Source organism: Aulostomus chinensis, chromosome 2 (genome assembly GCF_037954235.1).
Source record: "Aulostomus chinensis isolate RoL2024-O1b breed Wild chromosome 2, RoL_Achi_v1.0, whole genome shotgun sequence".
NCBI classification, from domain to species: domain Eukaryota; kingdom Metazoa; phylum Chordata; class Actinopteri; order Syngnathiformes; family Aulostomidae; genus Aulostomus; species Aulostomus chinensis.
The window spans coordinates 19845875-19866557 of record NC_141321.1 but is presented as its reverse complement, the minus strand read 5'-3'; the positions used below and the strand labels follow the sequence as shown (position 1 = coordinate 19866557).

Sequence of the window (20683 nt, the reverse complement as noted above, 5' to 3'; positions counted from 1 at the left end):
TTTAAAGGGATATTTCACCTGAAGAAGAAAAACGCGTCATTACCTAAACACTTCACGCTGATGGAAGATCTGGTGGAGTTTGTTTAGTCCACCAACACTGCTGGACTTGGACAGGAAACTGTACTGTAGTAACCTCCCAAACAATCAAAGTGAATAGAGATCCCAGATGAAATGCAATAAAAAAAAAAAAAAATGAATTGATGAAATGCAAAAAAACCCAACAAAAAAACCCCATAAAAACAAAAAAAGATCATAAACTTCCTGAATACAAATTTTCCCTGACCTCACACCAGCATGAAGGTGACTAATTAATGCCTGAATTTTCCTTTTAAATGAGTTTAATGTTTTAAAAACTGACAGTGACATGAAAACTATGACTGGAAGTGTTTCTCTTTCCAAACATTGTCACATGAAAGATGCCAAGATGTCATCACTTCATCATTTCATATTGAAGTTTTGTTCGGGTTTTTAGTGTAGTCACAGTGACGTGACCACCAAAATCTCATCTTATCGCTTTATCCTCATGTCCGAGTGAAGACTTGTCAAATAAATGAAGGAATACCCTTGAGGAATATTCCTGAGACAAGAGGAATGAGAACAGCATGGATGGACAACACGGAAACAAATACTTGGCCCACGGCTCTCACTGTCACAGAGGCATAAAGAACAGCTGTTCCAGCAGCTATAAACACACACATCACCTCTCCTCACCTCCTGAGCCTTCAGGGAGAAACATCACTAAAGCCTCCCATTGATCTCCAATTCATACGGTTGGGATCAGGCAACTGCTGCTAGAAATCAATCCTGTACAACAAAATGACTTTGATGTCTTTATTTCATGATTTTAACTTATTTTTAAACACCATTTCAAGCTTTGCACAAAAAGACTTTGACCGCAGCAGCCTGTGCTCTGCTTAATATTTTGGCTGCAGTAGGAGCATAACATCACATATCAGATCCAGCCAATGACTACATACCCCGTGACAAGATTCAAAGACATCTGAGGAGTTCACATGAAGATCATGACACTAGGTAATGATTTTAGCCATGACCGGGGAGTCATATCGTCTCCGTGGCGAGTCTTGTACTCTTCCCTCAAAGCACATTTAGTAATGTTAGGCCACCCAAGAAAACCAAAATTATCGGTGAAATAAAACCTGTGAGAAAACAGTGATGCCACAAGTGTTCAGCCAAACCCGTCAAATTAAGGTACAACAACATTGTAAATAATAAGTGTTTTACTGAATTTATCCCAAACATAAAAATAAATTCCTTTGGTCAAGTAAAAAACAAATGAAAATAAAAGTGAACCCTTCCTTGAACCAGTATTTTGTCCCTCATATTTCATTGTCTACAGTCAACCAGGATCTTGGGGCTCTAAGGCTGCAAAGGAGGTGTCAAGGCAATATGGTTATGGTGCCCCTGGCGCTCCATGCTGCAGCATGCTGGGAGTAGGACTAGAGGACTAGGACCGGGGCGGAGGCATCGAGAGACGACCAGTCGGTCATCAGACAGCAGGTGAAGATCCATCAGGGTCAGGCTCGTTACTGTAGTTGCTGTAGTGACTCCCACTAGGTGGGTGGTTAGGTAGGATGTCCAGTTCATCCACTTGGGGTCCAGGGTGCATCACCACCAGCTGGTCCTGGGGGATGTCTGCTGCTGCTGCTGCCAGGTTAGTGATGGACTTGGACTTGACACACTGGAAGTCAACATGGCGGCTTTTACCCTCTTCCTTTTCCCAAGACATGCGGATGAAGGGCCTCTGGACGTAGTTATAAATGACCTCTGGACGACCTCCAGGTCGTTTCTTCACTTTCTCTTTATATGTGGGGTAACCTGCCGAGTAGTTGGGACAAAAGAAAGAAGTTCAAGTTCATGTCATGACAAAGCCCAGTCATGTTGGGTGTCTGCAGAGCCAGACTCTAGGAATTATAGGTTCACATCAGAAGCAGAAATGCATGGAAACACTGATCTAATACAAGTTTAGAGGATAAATCTACAGCCGTCTGACTCCACACACTCCCCCACACATGTATCAAAATATTACTATGCATCACATTATTCTTACAAAAAACAAACAAACATTCAAATCCTTAAATTGCCACTTACTTTTCTCCATTATTCAAAACTCCAGTTTACATGATGACAAAGAATATTTTTCATTTCACATTTTTCATCTGCTGGACACCAGATGTCTCCTCCTCTTCATACAGTCTGTTCATTTCTCACTGTTTGTGACCTGGAGCTTTTCCACTTTCATATGCTGAGTTTTGGACCTGAATAAGCTTTAAAATATTTGTTTTGATATAAATCCTGCTTGTGGCTTCGCCTCTTCAAACTTTCTCTAGTAAACATGAAAACAGTTTCTTTGTGTCGAACCTGTCCATCGTCTCTCTCTGAAGCTCAAATGCTAAACTGTGAGAAGAAGAAAGAGACATCTCTGACCGAAGGGGGACTTGAACCTGTTGCTCTCCTATGAATGCAGGTTCGACAGGAGGATGTGCCTCCTCCTAACACCGAGCACAATCACACGCTCTTAATTTTCGGTCCTAAAAAGGAGTGAAATGCTTGCACTGTAGCCAGTGGTGAAGAGGAGTAGGCTGAGGTGACAAAATATCCAGTGTAGGGGAGAATGGAACAGCTCATCAGCTTTATTTAGCTGATAGTAATCCTTAAATATGCTCAGATCAGCCCTGATACTGAGGATCAGGTGGGAACATTACCTTACCTAAATTATATCAATACCCCAATAACAGCACAAGAGCTCATCAGCAGTGGCAGGAGGGGTCTCCTCTGCCTGCCAAGGCAGCGGACTTAAACTAATAATAAGCTTGTGCAAAAAAGAACTGGCTGTTACGTAATTTCTAAATGTAACTGGCAATGTTTTCCAATTATTTTATTTTCGATGTGGTTTCACGACGGTAAGATACGGCACCGTCTAACTGTGGGAGCCTGAGAGTCAAGTTTAAATCAGTTAATGTCTTTATTCGGACATCTTTAATGTATCAGACTGAAACAGTGTGTGGATGATGAGCAGCAGTCAACTACTGCCCTCAAACCAACGTATTCATTGTGATCCAGTGTATCTTGTGAGTTCTCACAGCACCTGATCAGTTGCGCTCGAAAAAGATTGCACCATATTTACATCATCCCTCCTGCTGCTTCAAATTGTCGTCCTCTGAGAGATGAGTGGAACAAACAGGAGGAAGAGCTTCAACTTGTTGACTGCTAATACTGGGTTGCCACTGGTGGGATTGTTGATCCTTTAGGTGCACGTTATGGCTTATTTGAATGTTGCTAATGCTAACAGCCACTGCTATCATCATGTCAATGTTGCACTTGCCAATCTTAGTAAAGCCAACGATGCAAGTAATTAGCTAATTGCCAAGTTTCCTGTGTTTGTGTGATTCAGTTAGCATATAAAAGTTAGTTAATTGAATTTGATCTGCCACGTTTGAAATAGTGATTAACAAAATTAACCTAATTTTCTGTAAGACTGAATTAATGGCAGCATAATCAAAGTTTCTTTTTATTAAGGTTTTCAACCTAACAAGAGTAAAACATTCAACTTAACTTCAATAAATTCAGAGAGAAGACTGAGATTGGGTGCCGACGTTCCCTGGAGCTTGCTAAGGCCTTTTTCAAGTTTGGCCAGCAAGTGAAGAGAAATCCCCTCCAAAACGTGACAATCACACTCATCCTCTCCATGTGTTTAGCCTGGCCTGCACTACAGTCACAGCACTGAAATCCATTTGCCTATTTCTTCACAGATATATTTTACAACCCATTCAAACAGCTACAAGCTTATCTCCGACATTTGGTCAAAACTTCAATACTTAAGTTCAACTTACCTTCAATGCCCAGTCTTATTTTCTTCAATCCCCTCTCCTTTAAAACAGATTTGGCAACATCTCGGTTCTCAATGTACTTGAAAAATCTGTAAAGTTTTGTGCTGTAGATGACTGGAAAAGAAGACAGCATTTGTTACCACACACCCTTCATCCAACAGACACTGGTCAGAGGGACTGAATGCAGTATATGGTTGTGTACTCACTCTGAGAGTACTCCTCTCCCATTTGTGGTGGATATTCTTCATCCCAGTCAACCACATCATCATCAGTGAGGACTACAATGTGACATTCTCTCTCTCCACTCTGGGCACTGGCAACCATCAAAGGCAAAACCATTTCTTCAAGGTAAAACTCAAATTGTCTTCGAGCTCCATCATTGGAGAGCTCATGCATCAGGGCACCTGGCAACAAAAGAAGTCCAACGTAAGAAAGTTCAACAACCGAGCAGGAACGACTTCTGGTTACACTGGTGGGATCCTTCTCCCTCAAAAATATCATTTAAATGTTTCAATCAAAGGCAAAAACCAGGCACTCCAAATGTTTCAACCACTGAAGGTATTCATCAAAAAAAAAAAAAAAAGCACTGACACCCCATCTGACACAGAATAAGACCATGTGGGTGAAGCCTCCCCAACCAGAAGCTTCCTTCTTCAGCTGTTAACATTTCCATGTTTCCCACATTCTGTGTTATAAACTGTTCTCTTGTCTGTAACAACATCTACTGCACGTCTGTCCATCCTGGGTGAGGGATCCCTCCTCTGTTGCTCACCCTGAGGTTTGTCTGATTTTTCCCTGTTAGAAGGGTTTTCTATGGAGTTTTTCCTCAGTCGATGTGAGGGTCTAAGGGCAGAGGATGTTGTTATGATGCCATGTGAAGGCCTTTTTAGACAAACTGCTAGTGAAAACGGGCTAAACAGATAGAATTGCCTTGCCAAAAAACAAACAAAACAAAATGTACAAAACCGTCACTCGACAAGACTTCTTTCTTATTCTGGGATTTCTTTTTAACAAGTGCTGATGATTTTGCAACTTAAAATATGCTTTATAATCCTCACTCACTATATTTTTACATTGTGTATCTATATTTGGTCACAGAGTTATCAGTCACCACGTTTTTGAATCTAATTCTATTGTATAAATTGATCGTCTTGCCTTTGTGTCTTTAACTAGGAAATTACTGAATAGTTGAATCAATTTTGCACCATGCAAGACCTGCTAGAAACATTTAAAACTTCAGTGAGCAATGCTTGAGGATTTGGGATTATGTGCTCCATTAGCTACTAGACATGTATTATATTGTGTAAAAACTAACAGCAATAGAATACTCACTGAGGTCTCTGCATTTGATGGTGCTGTAGTCGAAGGAGATGCATAGATAGTCACACGCCTCCCGCAACTCAGGGATGGAGATTCCATCAGGACAACGGATTATCCCAGATTTGTAGTAATCCTGTCAATAAGACAGAAAACACAAGTTCACTCAAGAACTCATTACATAAAATACACAACTGGAAATGAAGTATCTTCACCTAGAGATATCGCAAAGCTCTCCTTGTGAAGTATGGCATTGTTTCACTGACAGATTTGGAGGTTTTGACCATATATGCCTGTCAATAAATGTGAAGCAATTCAGTACAAGTTTGTATTTGCTAAAATGCCTGAATAGAAATCACCAACAGTCACGTGAGGATACAAATGTGAACCTCACTTAAAAGTTAGCTAACAAAAGAAAAAGAAGCCATAATTATTTCCTAAACTGTTGGAATGAACACTGACTTCCTGGTTCAAACTGGGTTCTTCCATAGTTCCTTCACTGAAAGTTTTTGTTCTTCTGTATTTCTTACCTCCACACAATCAGAATATACCACCATTTACCATTTACAAAAACAAAACACACGTTGATTTCAAGAGAGTAAAAATTGAAAGATGTGTAATGAAGTCAGTCAGCATTAATGCATGGAGAGAATGATACTGACCAGAATTGCTCGGAAAACAGTCGAGCTGATTCCCTCTGCCACCTCATATTCCCCTTTCTCATTGGGTCGGGTGAAATTATGCTCTCGTCCTGACCCGAACATTCTGAAATAAAACAAATCTGGTTTATTCTTTAGATCACAGCAAAATCTCACATCTAGACACAAGTCACCAAATATAATTGAACAGATATTATATGGAGTAGGCATATAAAGTTAATAAAAGCATTCCTGTAATCACTGTGCCCATACTGAGTAAAGACAGTGTTCAGCGTGTACTGTACCTGCCCAGCATTGTATTGGGTTGTGCAGTGAAGATGGAAGGATCTACTACAAAACGCGTGTTGTCCACAATCAGAGTTACTCTCTCTGAGGTCCTGATGTTTCGGTTACACACGGTGGCACTCGCCCCTCCCTCCTTGGGATTCTCGTAGACAAAAACCATTTCTCCGACTCCCAAGCTTTTGAAGGTTCCTTCAGTACTGGACAGGCTGCTGTTGCGACTGCTCACAACCCCACTGCTGCTGGAGCCGCTAGGAGAAACTCTTTGAGGTCGAGGACTACTGGGTCTTGATGATGGACCACCATCTCGCTCACGGTCTGAACACAGAAGAATATTTTACAAAATTGCAAATTCACCCTCCATCTTCAAATCTTATTAATAGCATTAACAATAGTCTAAACCAATCCAACCAGTCTTTTTCACAGCTTGTGTCTTGTATCCAAATAATTAGATAACAAAATGACTTTGTCTAAACACAAAACAGTGGATTAGTGGCGACCTGATCCATTCAAAGCCCAAAACAGCAGAGATATAAACCATGTCCACGCAGTAGGTTGATAAATACTGTCAGCTGTTCTCAGCAGAAGCCGCCAAGAGCTGTGTACCTCTAGCAGGTCATCCATATAAGCCCTCTATTCTTTCCATGCGTACTCACCAATGTTGTGTTGGCGGGTGGGTGAGGTGACGTTGCGAATGCAGGGGGTGAGCTGGCCTTCTCTCTCGTGTGAGGAATCCCTGGAGCGATCGCTGGAGCGACGGCGGTCACGTGAGCGGTCACAGCCCCCACTGGCACCATGCAGGCTCATCTTCCTCTGTTCTGCCTCCACTCGAGATGCACGGGCCTGACTGCTGCATTTCAAGACAAAAGCTTACTTAGTATTCCACTCCAATAAGCCATGGAATATTTCTATTTACTGTTTAAAAGTTGCTATGACACACAGGCAGGCACATCCATGATGAACAGACTCGGGGACTTCATAGAGGCTTTGTTCACAACTTTACTGTGCTTTTGATCATCAAACAGTTTCCTTCCCTCACAATAATGTACAATCAGAGGATTATACAATTTTTACATTCACTCCACCAAAATGATGAGACAAGACTTAACTATATAACAGCCAGGGTTTAACATGTACTGTAACCAAGGATGCGCTCAGCAGCCTCGCCACGTTGTCACTTCTTCTTCGATGTATGATCAGACAAATGATGTTTGTGCTTTCACCCAAAGCTTGAAGACACAACAAACAAAAGGAGTGAGTATGTAACTCTTTGATGAGATTGCTTCTGGCAAGTAATAATATATGTTTTAAAAGCAAAAAAAAAAAAAGAGAGATACCCTCCCGATGACTGCTGGTACCATCTCGGGGTGGAATTGTCTGGGGACCTGTCAAGTCAACTCAGAGTACCACAATCTGATGATAAAGCCATTATTGATGGATCTTGTAACTAAATAAAGTAAGTCTAGTAATAGTAGCTTAGTAAAGAATAAGTCTAGTAACTAAATATTCATGATCATTTTGGTACCTAAGGATTACTTTTGAAACATTGCATAATTCATACGATACACTAACCATGTTGTGATTCTTGAGATTTTTTTTCTAATAATAGAAAAAATGATCCAAAAATACATTTTCATTTCCTTTAATTCAGTTTTTTTTTTTCATTTTTCAATGAAAGCCAAAACTTACAGTTACCAAGACTTTTTTTCCTCCCTGAGCAGGTAATGTGAACACCAGCTTTGGCTTTTCTGTCTGCCTTTTAGGAGGATAACTAAAACAGTTGAGGATGAATTTGATTCAATTTGTTAGGATGTCTGCAATAACAATTGTTTAGAATTTAGAATTGATTTGGATCTGGATCTGATCTGACCTTGGGGGATGTATGTGCTATGGTTCAATACTGTAAATTCTTTTTGCTGGTGTTGATCTGCAGACTTCGTTATAAATGCTACCGCTAAGTTACCAATGTGAATGCTACATTTACATATGCAATTAAACAATTATCATCCTTAATTATCTTGTCAAACATAGAAGGTTAAAAAAAAACTTAGATTATCACAATAAATAATATCACAATAAATCCCATTCATTTGAGGGCATGATTCATGTTAGGCTGTGTGAGGCTGAACATGTTAAATCCTTGGTTTTGCAAAGGAATAAAACTTCTTTTACAATCTTTGAGATGTTATTGTCTTATACTTTGAAAACAACTGCAGGCTGGTGAGGGGAACAGTGACAAGGGGAATGTTTTGTACAGTTTGTTGGTGCTTCCCTTCTAAAGCAGATGGGGATGTTCATTTTTAAAGACAATGACAACTAATGCAAAAAAGAAAAACATTAGACAGATACAAGTAAAGGCAACAGACAGCATTTGAAACAGCCAAACATTTAGCAGGTAAGGTGTCATCGAGCCCATTCAACATCTGGGAGAGACGGGCGAATACTGAGTCATGAGCACATGGAGAAGCTCAAACACAGCTTACCCCAAGAGTGAGCTGCCCTTTAGCGCTTCAGCGAAAAAAATGGGATCTCTTCTAAATTATGATCGGAGGAACAGGAGTCCCCATATGACACATGGAGGGGAATCCAGTCCTATTGTGTACTTATACAGTATATCTTAAGGTTTACCCTCAAAATGACACTGTTCTTGACATGTTATCCCATCATGGGAATGAGCGGACATATGAGTGAGAGTCAATCATTACTCCTGGACTGACCATGGGAGCTGAATACACAAACATATACTTACATGCAGAATAAGTATCATTCGATACATTAGAAAATGATGCACTGTTTGTTTAGCTCTGGTGTCATCTCAACTAAATCTAAAGGGGAACTCCATTTTTATACATATTATATAATAAATCACAACCACTTTGGGAAAATATATGGTCACAAGGTAGTCTTGATGACTTAATGGCTTAATACAGTCTCTGACGTCACAGAGAGAGAGAGAATTACCTTTGAGCCATCAGTTTCTGAACCTTTAACAGATTTGGATAGTGTCAGTGTTGCCCATACTTTTGTTTAAACAGACAATTATTCAAGTAAATCTTTAATCAGATTTCTCTGATGCCTAACTTCGTGTAATTACTTAGTAACAAATGTTTAACTAATCTTAAATTAGACATGGATGTCCCTTTCACATTTAGAATATTAAATTACTCCTCTGAACTTTGCTAAGGGGTCTGACAGATCTTCGGCTTGCTCACCTCGAATGCTTGCAGAGTTTGCGAGGTCGGCTTGTTGCTTTTGGTTCCCAGTTTTCGGTGTCACTGGAGTTACTATCATATGACTGCAGACGTGCTGCCATCACCCATATAGGGGGGAGTCCGGTCTGGATGTTTCACCGTTCATAATCTGGTTAATGGCGAAATCAACAAGTCAGTTCGATCTGCTCATCAGCCCCTGACAAACCACGGGCTAACGTTAGCTGCTGACAGTTAACTAAGTAGTTTGTCAGAGTTCACGTAAGCAGTCGACTTTAATAAAACCGATGCTGAATGGTCGCCGTCCAGTAAAATTTCAGCACAAATATTCGTCACCGCTCCTGTCAGACTGATACCTACGATTAGGTAAGCTAGTTCGCTGTTAGCACACCTACCTAGCTTACATTAGCTCCCGTTGCTAGCGTCAGGTTACAGTAATATTATCACAATATTTCGACTGTTTCGAAGCTACTGAACCAGGCCAAAACAGTGGTAATTTAAAGATGTTGATTTGTTGTCATATTTGAATATAATATAAAAGCATAACAACCAAAATAGCTACCTTTTCCGCTGTAGTATAATCCCAATTCCTCTCGTCAGCTAACCAGCCATCTCCTTTCAAAACACTAAACTGACGTTCAACGCAACGGCCGTGACGCAATGGCGTACACAGAGCGAACATTGATAGAACAGTCATACGACATTAGTATCATCTAATAGGCAAATTTCACCCTGAAATGACTTTATTTTCTGTATGATGAATCCGTTTTCAACAGCATTCAGCACGATTTTTTTCCTCTTAAAAGGCAATGGAAGGTTGACTCTAATGGATCAACGGATTCGCCCTTAAAATGACGTGAAATAAAATTGACATAATATTGAAATATAAATACCATGTGATAAAACATTTCACTGTCGATGTTTTCATGAAACCAAACAAGTTTGTTGAAATTGAGAGTAGAGAACCAGTTTCTCTAAAGGCACATCAGAATTTAGGAGAGCCCGTTTGCCTGTCTGAACCTGAAAAACGACATGAATCTGGTTTATTCATTGCATACGTCATCTTTTCAATACAGCTAAATAAAAATGCACAGGTTTTTTTTTTTTTTTTTTTTTTGCAATTGTAAGCAAGAGTTTTGTCTTTGTTGTAAATAAAACAGAAAAAAATAACACCAGAATATATATGAACAATAGATTACGTTACAATCACCATGAACTAAGGACATGCTTAGATCAATGTAAAGTTTGAGCTCAACATGCAAACTGCTCTGAAGCAAGGAACAGACATTTTGGTTGATACCAAGCATAGTGCAACATGTTTTATTTAATGCAGATGTCAAGCATTGAGGGATTTAATTGACAGAGACATATTTCGTTGAAAGGATTTAGTGACATTTGGAAATTGAGAATCGAAAGGAAGCTAAATATCAGTAAAAGCACAAGCAAAGAGGATGCTGCTATCAAACCTGTAGAGCACAAACAATCATTTCAACCCCTCTTAAAAATATAAATGAAATTATGCATATTTAGCTGAATTTTACATACATGTAAGACTAGCTTTTCGTTGGTCCGCAATTCCACATCATTTATAAATCTTATACCTTTCAAAAGAACAGACGTATATAAATGAAACTAAAAAAAAATGTCATTGCTTTGTTTGATGGTTGAAATCATTTTGTTATCATTCTGAATCAATGTAAAGAAACTGAAATGACAGATAATCATTCATCTTGAATATACAAGCAACAAATAAATTATTGGTTGTATAATCAAAATGTAAATTTCAAAATTATAGATAAATAAAATAAATAAACAAAATAATGATAGAAATAATTAGATGAAGACAAACATATAAAAGACTAACATACAAAATAATAATGGAGTTTGAAAGACATGTCAGTGTCAGATCCTCAAATTTTGCAGGGGGTATTCAATCCAAAAACATCCTTTGGGAAAACATTTTTAGTGTTGAGTGATTGTCCATGTTGAGGTTTAGCACTGGCGACAATAATGTCCTTTAACTTGTCCTGAAGCCAGTTCTGTCTTTCTCCCACTTGTTTGTGTTCCCGAACATTGTGCATTAACTGCACCTCACTGATGGTTCTCTTTCTGGTGGACAAGTAATAGTTAAAAAAGATACCACAATGAATGCATGGGGAAAAAAAATCCAAAAAAATGTTGTTTTTTCATTTTCATGAATTATTAATTGAAACTCCAAAGGATGACAGCATGGTACAAACAGCTTTGTCAGGTCATGATATTTCACATCGTAAAGACTCAAACTAAAAACAGAATTTACCTCAGTGGTTTAGCCTCTATGTGTAAACTGGCAAGGAAGAGTATCAGCATCATCGTTTCCAAGTACCTCGGCGCAAACATGTTGACGAACTGAAACAAATCAAATAAATCACGGGTTAGAAAACATTCTTTTATCATCTCTCATTATTATGCATTGCAGGTGTTTATTCTTTTTTTTTTTCCCAATGTCCCAATCCGCTTTATATATTTTGAGAAAATGATTTTTTTGATTCCCATAACAGTCTTAATGAGAAAACCAACTGTCATGCCATTCTTACCAGACTTTTTTCTTGTCCTTATATCCTGGAATGAGACAGGGTTTTATCTACACGACACAGAAGTCAAACTTCAAGTCTAACTTGTCGATCAGCCTTTGGTGCGGGAAGGCGTCTCTCCTTTATATACAGCGTAGCCCTCCCCTGGTCATCAATGAGCACTTTTCACTGTTGATGTTGATGTCACTTTGCCAATGCATCAATGGGGACAGGCATCTGCATGACACCACCTCTGCCACCACTCACGACCAACTCATCTTTCAACACCTCGGCAAAGCGCCCTGTTCTCCACACTGTTTTGAAACATGTACCATTTTCACCCATCATGTTGAATAATGAGACTTGACCTGTAATGCCTGTCATTATCACATCAAACACTCTGTGATAGAAATGTCTTTATTATTGAGGATATCTCATTGGACGTGTGTCATACGCTGGGCTTGCAGTGAAAGCATATACTCTGTGAAATGGCAATGACTGTCATTTTAATTTATTAGCAATGCAATTAATTTTATGGTTCACTCCATGTACTGTACTCCATGTACCTAAAGGTCATGAAAGGCTGCAACTGGACCAGCTGAGAGTGAATGAAGTCAAGTGTCCTATCCAGTGATGATTATTAGTAGTTACTCCTGGCCAGAGAGGACCTCACATCAGTCAACCACAGTTATCCAGAGCATGACAAAATCAGGACACAATGTTTAAGCAGATGTAAGAGTTCTACTCTGCAATTTTCGTCTGTCATGAACAGCATTTTACATTAGTTGTCTGATCTCTATCAAACTGATTATTCACATTTTACCAAATACAACAAATCCATGTGTTTCCAATCCCTTCGGTAGCTAAAGATGTATTTGAGTTTGAATTTGCACGCAGTCCTTCGTCCAAAGAAACCCCCTACGTGATGCACACTAGTTGGAGTGTCTTCAGACACGTAGCGTGGGTGTGTGTCGTCCCAGTTTCATCTATCATGTGAGTAAGGATATCATATGCATTCCTGGGTTGAGCGCTGCGGAAGAATAAAACAGCTTTTTTATGCTTTTCTTATGTGTCATGATGTATGAGTTGAGGACAACTTTGTCACAGTGTCCCAAGTTGTATTAGGTAACCATGAAAGATATTTTCTAAATGTGGCAAAGGAATGGCTATGCTATGACTGAAGAAGTAGGTGCCACAGAAGGACCCATATATTGCTGTCATTCAGGTTCCCCTACAATATTGCTCATGTCCTCTATTAATTACACATTCATTCAAGATAAGAGTTTGTTTTGCTTTTAACTTTTAAGTGATGATTTTGCCTTAAATTCACTCATCACTGTCTTGTACTCGTGAGTTGATTGAGGTCGTGAGTTAGCTGGAGAAATGTCTGTGAGAGACAGACCCCCTATCATCAGAATAATCAACCCAACAGCTTGGTTCAGTGCCAGACTCTGGTTTGTAGTACGCAACACCAAAGACATCGCTCTGTGCTCTGGACTCACACATCCTGCTAAGAAATCCATATATGGGTGTGAGGTTGTTAGCAGGCTAGTCTACCTGGCCTTCGCTGGTGCTCCCTGTGGCAGAAACACATTGACAGAGTACATGTAAGGTCATGTAGTTGATGCAGACCTGTCTTTATCAGCCCTCTCCATCATACACCCTGCACCACCTGTGGTTTCCACTACATTTTTGTACACGTGTATTATATTCACCCGAGCTGCTGTCATTACCTCATGCAGTCACTATGTGAGCCATCTCAGAAATGGTATGCTGCTGGTGTGCAAGAGGACTTGACAGGCAGGGATGTGAAGAATTGCATGCAAATCATGAACTTAGGTCACCCCTCATGTCACAAAGAAAGTAATGCACATAAAAATTACTATCGCTTTGAACTATATGTGCTTGCTGTAAATAGGTTGCCCAAGTAGATAACGTGTGTAACATGTTTAGAGGAGTGCTCTGTAGAAGTATAGAGCACTATAAAACCAGGGGGTTCAAGTCTTTCATTGATCAGATAATTAGATTCTGAATATTTCATGCTCTATGTATGCTAATGTTAATGACTTAGTAAACAGAATAGATAGAATACAGTTAATATCTATCTAATTCAGTGAAATTAATTTTATTTGAACCTTTACGTGTGTTTGTATGTGACACACATACATTTCTGTGGTATTGTATGTTTCAAACTATGGAAGGACACCAGGTCCATATAATGCTTTCCCTGAAATCTATAAATGGCGATACCTTTTTCATGAAATGAGGTCACCTCACTTGAAGATATCGTGTAACGAAATAGGTTATATTTAGATTGTCGACATCATCCCACCTTTGCCTGTGAAACCAAACAAACACACGGAATACATATCTAGATCATCTTGTTTAAATAAGACAATTTATTGCTTTTGAAGGAGTATGAATCCAGCGCAACAATAATTAATTCAGAGGAGGATGTACCAACAGCTTTATGGACTTACTGAATATTTTCTTTATTCATCCACAAGGATGGTTTTCAGATGCAAGTCTTGTCAGTTTCATTTTATGAGGATAGTCGCTCTCACAGCAGTCTATCACATACTCAATATGATACAGCCATCTGACTACAGCACAGGTGCTGGTGGTGTCAAGTTAATAGTTATTATCTCTTTCCTCTTGTGCACACAGACCATTTCCAACACCATACAAAGACAAGACCCACAGGAAATAGGCATCAATCAGTCCATTTGTGATTATCATCATCAAACCTCTCATAGACATAGACCTACTAGAAGGCCACTCTTCTTCAGCCAGAATCCATATTTGCTTGAGTAATCAATAAAAATGTGCAGAAACCTTCTCTTGACTCACTCTTTGATTGATAGAGTTATGTGTGAGCATGCTATGTCATGAATGAGAGCAGCAGCAGCGTGTTCATGCACAGGTCCCATCACTGCGATGAACATACAGCAAGAGGCAGAACGTTCAATAAAGAGTTCAAGCGGGGGTGAGCACCAGATTCAACTGAGAGGCACCGTGATCTGCTGATCTGTATTAGTTGGGAGGCTTCAACAGCAGTGAGAAGTTGCCACTGAATCAAAGAAGGGCTGCATCCTGTCATTTCTATATAGAGGACTGTACAGTGTAGTGAGCACACAAAATAACACTGTCATACTGTTATAGTTCTATTGCACAGTTTGGTTGAAAAAAATGATGACTGAAAAATATGATTATTTCTCCTAACAGCTGCACAGTGTTTATGAATGTTACTGTATGCACTAGGATCAAATCTTATTTTATTTGTATTATTTTATTTGCCATCATGACATTATTATTTTGTAAAGTGTCTCTGAATACTCCAAAAAATTCTGATGAGTAAAATATACATTCACCATTACTGCTGTTGCTGTTGTTCATTCTCTGCTCACTCACTCTACTCCTGTAGATGAAGAGCAAGGTTCTTTAGGAGATTGGTTAGTGTCGGAAGAATGATTGTGGTTTCAGTAATTATTCAGTCATTCCAGTATCTAAATATGCCTGGAAAATAAACATGTCAACACAATATCTGTCTCTTTTTCTGTGTTCAGTACTAAAGTCACTGTTGTGTACTCATAACGGGACCGTGTGCTTTTGTATGCTACTCGTTTTAGGTCATGTTACAATATTAGGTTTCAACCACAAGAGGTCGCTGTGGTTCAACAGTTCAGATAATTGGACACAAACGGGGAGCGTATACACATAGAGACACTTTTAGAGTCAATATGTCGACAACAATATAGAGCTCATGCATATATGTTGATAAAAGATGTTCCGGCAGGTTGATGGAAAAACAATACATATTTAGTTTTAGAACAAAATATGAATAAAAATAAAGGCAGGAAAAAGAATATCACTCTAAACTTGTAAGGTAAGATCGAGATTTCGGCCCCATCCTGGCCCACAAGACCCCCAGCTTCTACTACTATGAAATGAGAAGTGGAATTTGATCTGTACCAGCTACCATGAAACTAACTTTAAAAAATGTGGCATTGTTTTGGGAGATTTGGGAGAAAAAAAAAGGATCATATGGAATTATTCTTTTATGCACAAACAGCTCCTGTATGTATTTGTGTGTTGACTGCTTATGTATGGCACAAACACAACTATTTACCACACATATATATATATATATATATATATATATATATATATGATTATATATATATATAATCATATTCTTACACAATTAAGGTTTTTCTATCTGATCAGAAAGTGATCCAGTTACCAAGAGTCTTTGAAACAAAAGGGACATGCATAGCAATGTACAGCATAACATTTGAGCTTGTGTACTTGTACATATTTACATATTTGCATTTGCATACATTGGATTTACATCAGAATTGACTGACACAATGATGGCAAAAATAAAATGAAAACATTTTTCCCTTTAAAAAAACGGTTTCCTTCTTGAAATGTACATGAAGATAATGGCTCAGAGAACAATCATGTAGGTCAAGCAGTGCTTGGAGATGAAATGAAAAATGTCACAGCTGCCACGTCTTGGGTAGAATGCACATACTGCCAGCCACTTTCAGCTGTAGTGTAAACTCCCTTCTGCAAGGCTTCTCTCGCAGCTCCAGGCTCTCAGTTTACACTCAAGTCCCTTGTGGTTGAATGAAATAGAAAGGAAGTCAGAGGCAAATGGAATTTAAAGTAGGAGGCAGCTATCATCACTAAATGATTTATCTTCTAATGTTACAGTTGAGTTGAAAGTCTCACTGTTGTATTTGGAATACATTTCTATTTATATTGTGTGGCATGAAGTGTCTCTCACCTTAATTTGGAGAACTCATGAATCCTGCACTGTGGCACAAGATTTCAGGATACTTTATTGTCACTTCCACATACAGAGTACATGGGAACGCAGTTTCTCTCAGCTCTGTTTTTCTGGTGTAAAATAGATATTAAATAGGGAATAACAATAGAGAAAAGAAAAGTGAAGAACGTGTAGGACATAAAAATACACACATAAATATGAATCAAATAGATACGATGTAAAGCGACCCATGAGACTGAATTTATCACATTACATAACGTCACTTCTTCCAAGGTTGTGACGTTTGTTGTGGGTGTAACGAAGAAGTAAAAACATTTAAAATACCTCCTTGAGCAGTCCCAAGATGCAGCACCGATGCTCGTGATGTGCTCCCACAAAGTCTGGTTCATTTGTTGGGAGCGAATTATCGAACCGTCACCCTCGGGGGATAAAATAATGAAGTGGGTGCAGATCCTTGATGCACAATAGATAACGCAAAGTGGCTGTGACAGCTGCCACTGTCCCTGAAAGATGATAGGGTTCTCATATGTTTGCCTGGATCTGTACATGCTGTTAATGATAATGTGTAGTGACTCGAATGCTGCTGTGACAGCAAAACAGCAGCATTTGCTCACCAGCCCACTTCACCTGCTCACAGAGATGTACGACACTACTCTCTGCCCTTAGGGAGAAGCAAGTCGTGTAAGTTTCTTTCAGTCTGCTTGAAGATGAAAAACCCACTTGCTAAATATGCCGAATGCTAATTGGAGTACTCGATCATATTTTTTGTTTTACATGAATGATGAAAATGTGTCTTCAGCACAAGCACTCACTTAATTATAGGCCATTAAGATTAAGAAAAATGTAACCTGTGTCCAAAGAAATTCATTCATGCACGTATGAGTAACTGATACAGAATTCTTTCTGCACCTCAGTGTGTTGGATACCTCAACCTTAAAGAGATACCTTCCCTAAAAACTGTTTTTTGGCAATGACCACAAATGAGCACAAGCAAGTTGGTTCAACCGAACACGCCAGCTGGTCACAATTGGCACTACCAATGTTTTTAGCTGAAATCAAAGTGTTTGTGTCTTGATAAAGAAGATGTAGATTATACCTGATGATGTGCTCGAGAATTTGTAAACAGACATTGTTAAATAGTTTTGCTGCTGGTAAACAGTGCTGCCTGTGGATGGCAGGGTCCCCAGGAGCTTCTAGCTAAATATGTGACTCACAAAGAAGTGATGCAGTGGTATGCAAATGTCTTTGTGAGTTGTGAGACATTTATTTGTGACTAATAAAATGGTGAAATATACTTCTGGGGGAAGTATAACTTCAAAATTATACGTCGCTTCCAAAAAATACGGAACAAAACAAAATGATGCAAAACAATAAAACACTGACAGGCTGAGCAATAACTGAATGTTACCAAAAAACCTACATCTCAGTTTAAATTTGTATTTTATTCATATCTTTCTTCAAGGTGAGTGCTCTTGATTCTGTTTACATTCTTTGACAGAACAAAACACTGCAGATGCAGCTTGCGAGTTACTCATAATTTGAGACCTTGAGCTTTCAATCATCACAACATCTGTGCATACTAACGTGGCTCTGACTTCTGAACGTTTGTTGAATTCTTTCAAAAGCTACATGTACATTCATTTCAACTGAGTGAAATTAAAGATTGCAAATTTATACCTCGCCCTCATTCAGAGGGAATGGAAACATCTTTTTTTTTCCTGGAATATTGAATGGATGAATATCTATTGCAGAGAAAGGTTCCTTCACTGAGAAACAAAAGCTGGGCAGAGAAGAGCGGTCCGAGACATGATGGTTCAAGGGTGCCATGGGGCATTCTGTTTTGGAAAAAATATCAGCCTGTGAATACTAAAAGGGACAATAACCAAACAGTTTGAAGGTAAGAGAGACAAAATAAACAGAGTGAAAGAATCATCTGCATGATTATGTAGGAAGCTTGAAATAAAATCCGTTTTCAGAGATGATGACATTGTTTTCTTTCTTTTCTCTCAGTCTGCCACTGCTGAATCTGCAGATTAAGCACCTACTTTATTGTCTAATGGGTTATAATGTATGGTCCGCAACTTTCTCCTGTCAGTCTCAGCTGCCATGCAATGAAATGAATGTGAGAGCAACTATGGTTCAGTCAGCAGCTTAGCTTCGGTTTTCACAGTCACACAGCATCATATTTCACGCTATGGTTGAACTACATGTAAGCAACTAAGGATTTTGGGAGAAAGACAAAAAAATGTACAGTTCTAATTAAAGAACCTGTGTGTATGATACACTGCCATCTAGTGGTGTAGTTGCAAATTACAACCAACAGCCCTCAGAAATCTGTTTCCTCGCATACAGGACAAGATACGGTGGTCTTAAGGCTAAAAACTGCAAACTTCTTTCCTATTTATCTGAAGGGATGAACAATATGGAATATTTCCTCTCTTCATGGGTTGATACTGATAACAATGTCACATTTTTGGATTTTTTGGAGCTTTAAAGCGCTCAACAAACAGAATATCACAAGAGGGCAACTGAAGCAAGAATGAAGCAGCTTATTACTATGTCTGAATATAATGTGAGGACAAGATCAGGGGACAGGGGAGAGAGCAATTTGGGATCAGGACAAAGGTTAAAGAAACAAGGTTTGGAAAATGACAACAATAAAAAAGAGAATCAAAAGAGGGTAGAACAAAAAAAGCATCACTTCTAAATGCAGCCGGAGAGGGTGCAATTATTGTCTCATTTATTTCAGAGTTTGCTAGTAGCCCTGCAGCCGCTGCTTTGGCCAGAGAAAAATGGATTTACAGTGCAGTCTAGACGAGATGAGATGCATGGATGGATAACCTTCTCAAGGTCTGTGAAGGATAGACAGAACCTTATTTAAGAGACAAACCAATACTCTCTGTGCAGCGGACCAGTTTTGGCTGTGCTCTTTGAAAATGATTTAGCAACACATGGCTGCTTCTCATTGTTTTGTTATTAGACAACTCTGAGTTATTTGAGCAACACTTAAGAGGATTTCTGTTTTCCATACTTCTTACTGTTATTAAAAAAACAAAGCACTGCTTGTATGCTTTTACTTGGGAAAACCATTTGTTATGCTGTCAGCCACGCTTAGAAAATTGCAATACGGTAGAGAACCAGGAAAATAAATGTGTTGAATGCTATAATGCACATTTGTGTGAGGCCTAAAGTTCAAATCATCATTTTTCATCTTTAGTTTACCTGTTTACACTCGCACACATAACAGTGCTGCCAGCATACAAGGTGCCCTCGTGTCTGGATGAGACGCAGCAAGGTGGGTACTATACCAGGCTCTGCAGCGGGAGAGTACATCAACAAGTTGACACAGTAGACAAAGAGTTTGCAGCTCTTACAAACAGAAATATATATTTTCATGATGTTTCAACATGGTTGAAGTGTAATAATGCAAAGGCAGATTAAAAAAACAAAACAAAACAAAAACAACTGATGGTTAGGGATAAAAGTTCAATTTTGGTGGAACCAAAATTCTTCTCTTGTCTGATTTCATGTAACACATGAACTTTATTTTATAAAGTATGATCTTACTTTTACTTCATGCATACATTTAAATCTGCTGTGGGAAAATAATTTTACATTCCAGCTAAAAAATGAACAGGACCAGTGGAATGAGAGGAGGAGACTAAAAATATGATAATGTGTCAGTTGTCACACAAATCATCTGTTTTTGACAGGGAAGAGATTTAATGATAGATACAGCTCCATACTAGCTTCTTAACGGTATGACAATGAAGTTTAAATGAAACAAAATATTGTGTATGTTTTTTTCTGATTAAAAACTGTTGTAAAACACACACCATCGAGGTGTAAGGTCATCACAAAACTGGGATTCAGATGCAGAGAAAGCCTCAGGACACTGGAAGCACTTGTAACAATAACAGTCTTCACTGAAGCACAAGTTGAATTTAAAGCCAGAGAAGGTCATTCATGAAAAGGCTGCAGAGGTGAAAAGACCCAGGCAGGAGCAAAGCACCAAAACTGA

General features: G+C 38.9%; 2 protein-coding genes across 6 annotated transcripts; both read right to left on the bottom strand.

The window, feature by feature from the left end:
* Positions 1-766: 766 nt before the first annotated feature.
* On the bottom strand, positions 767-9980 carry btbd10b (BTB (POZ) domain containing 10b). 5 transcript variants are annotated; one of them, XM_086183190.1, is made up of 9 exons: positions 9878-9980; positions 9319-9466; positions 6763-6953; positions 6109-6424; positions 5828-5930; positions 5181-5301; positions 4055-4252; positions 3852-3962; positions 767-1836 (listed from the first exon to the last, which is right to left on the bottom strand). In XM_086183190.1, the coding sequence occupies exons 2-9, from the start codon at positions 9417-9419 to the stop codon at positions 1508-1510; spliced, it is 1470 nt and encodes a 489-aa protein (XP_086039316.1). In that variant the 5' UTR covers positions 9420-9466; positions 9878-9980; the 3' UTR covers positions 767-1507. The 5 variants fall into 5 exon arrangements, with proteins under 5 accessions (XP_086039316.1, XP_086039344.1, XP_086039334.1 ...); XM_086183218.1 differs by lacking the exon at positions 9878-9980 and adding an exon at positions 7216-7335 and having other exon boundaries at positions 772-1836; positions 9319-9464; XM_086183208.1 differs by lacking the exon at positions 9878-9980 and adding an exon at positions 7216-7335 and having other exon boundaries at positions 799-1836; positions 6763-6956; positions 9319-9464.
* Positions 9981-11225: 1245 nt separating this feature from the next.
* Positions 11226-11790, bottom strand: pth1b (parathyroid hormone 1b). Its single transcript, XM_086196257.1, has 2 exons — positions 11615-11790; positions 11226-11424 (listed from the first exon to the last, which is right to left on the bottom strand). The coding sequence occupies exons 1-2, from the start codon at positions 11749-11751 to the stop codon at positions 11226-11228; spliced, it is 336 nt and encodes a 111-aa protein (XP_086052383.1). The 5' UTR covers positions 11752-11790.
* Between the last annotated feature and the right edge of the window lie 8893 nt (positions 11791-20683).

Bases quoted from the DNA above. Each gene is read 5' to 3' on its own strand.
- btbd10b (XM_086183182.1), bottom strand. From the start codon at position 9,419: ATGGCAGCACGTCTGCAGTCATATGATAGTAACTCCAGTGACACCGAA. The intron at 5,302-5,827 runs GTCAGTATCATT...TCTTATTGACAG, and splicing joins CTGTTTTCCGAGCAATTCTG to GATTACTACAAATCTGGGAT. The intron at 3,963-4,054 runs GTGAGTACACAA...CTTCTTTTCCAG, and splicing joins GGGAGAGGAGTACTCTCAGA to TCATCTACAGCACAAAACTT.
- pth1b (XM_086196257.1), bottom strand. From the start codon at position 11,751: ATGATAAAAGAATGTTTTCTAACCCGTGATTTATTTGATTTGTTTCAG. The intron at 11,425-11,614 runs GTAAATTCTGTT...CTTGTCCACCAG, and splicing joins ATAGAGGCTAAACCACTGAG to AAAGAGAACCATCAGTGAGG.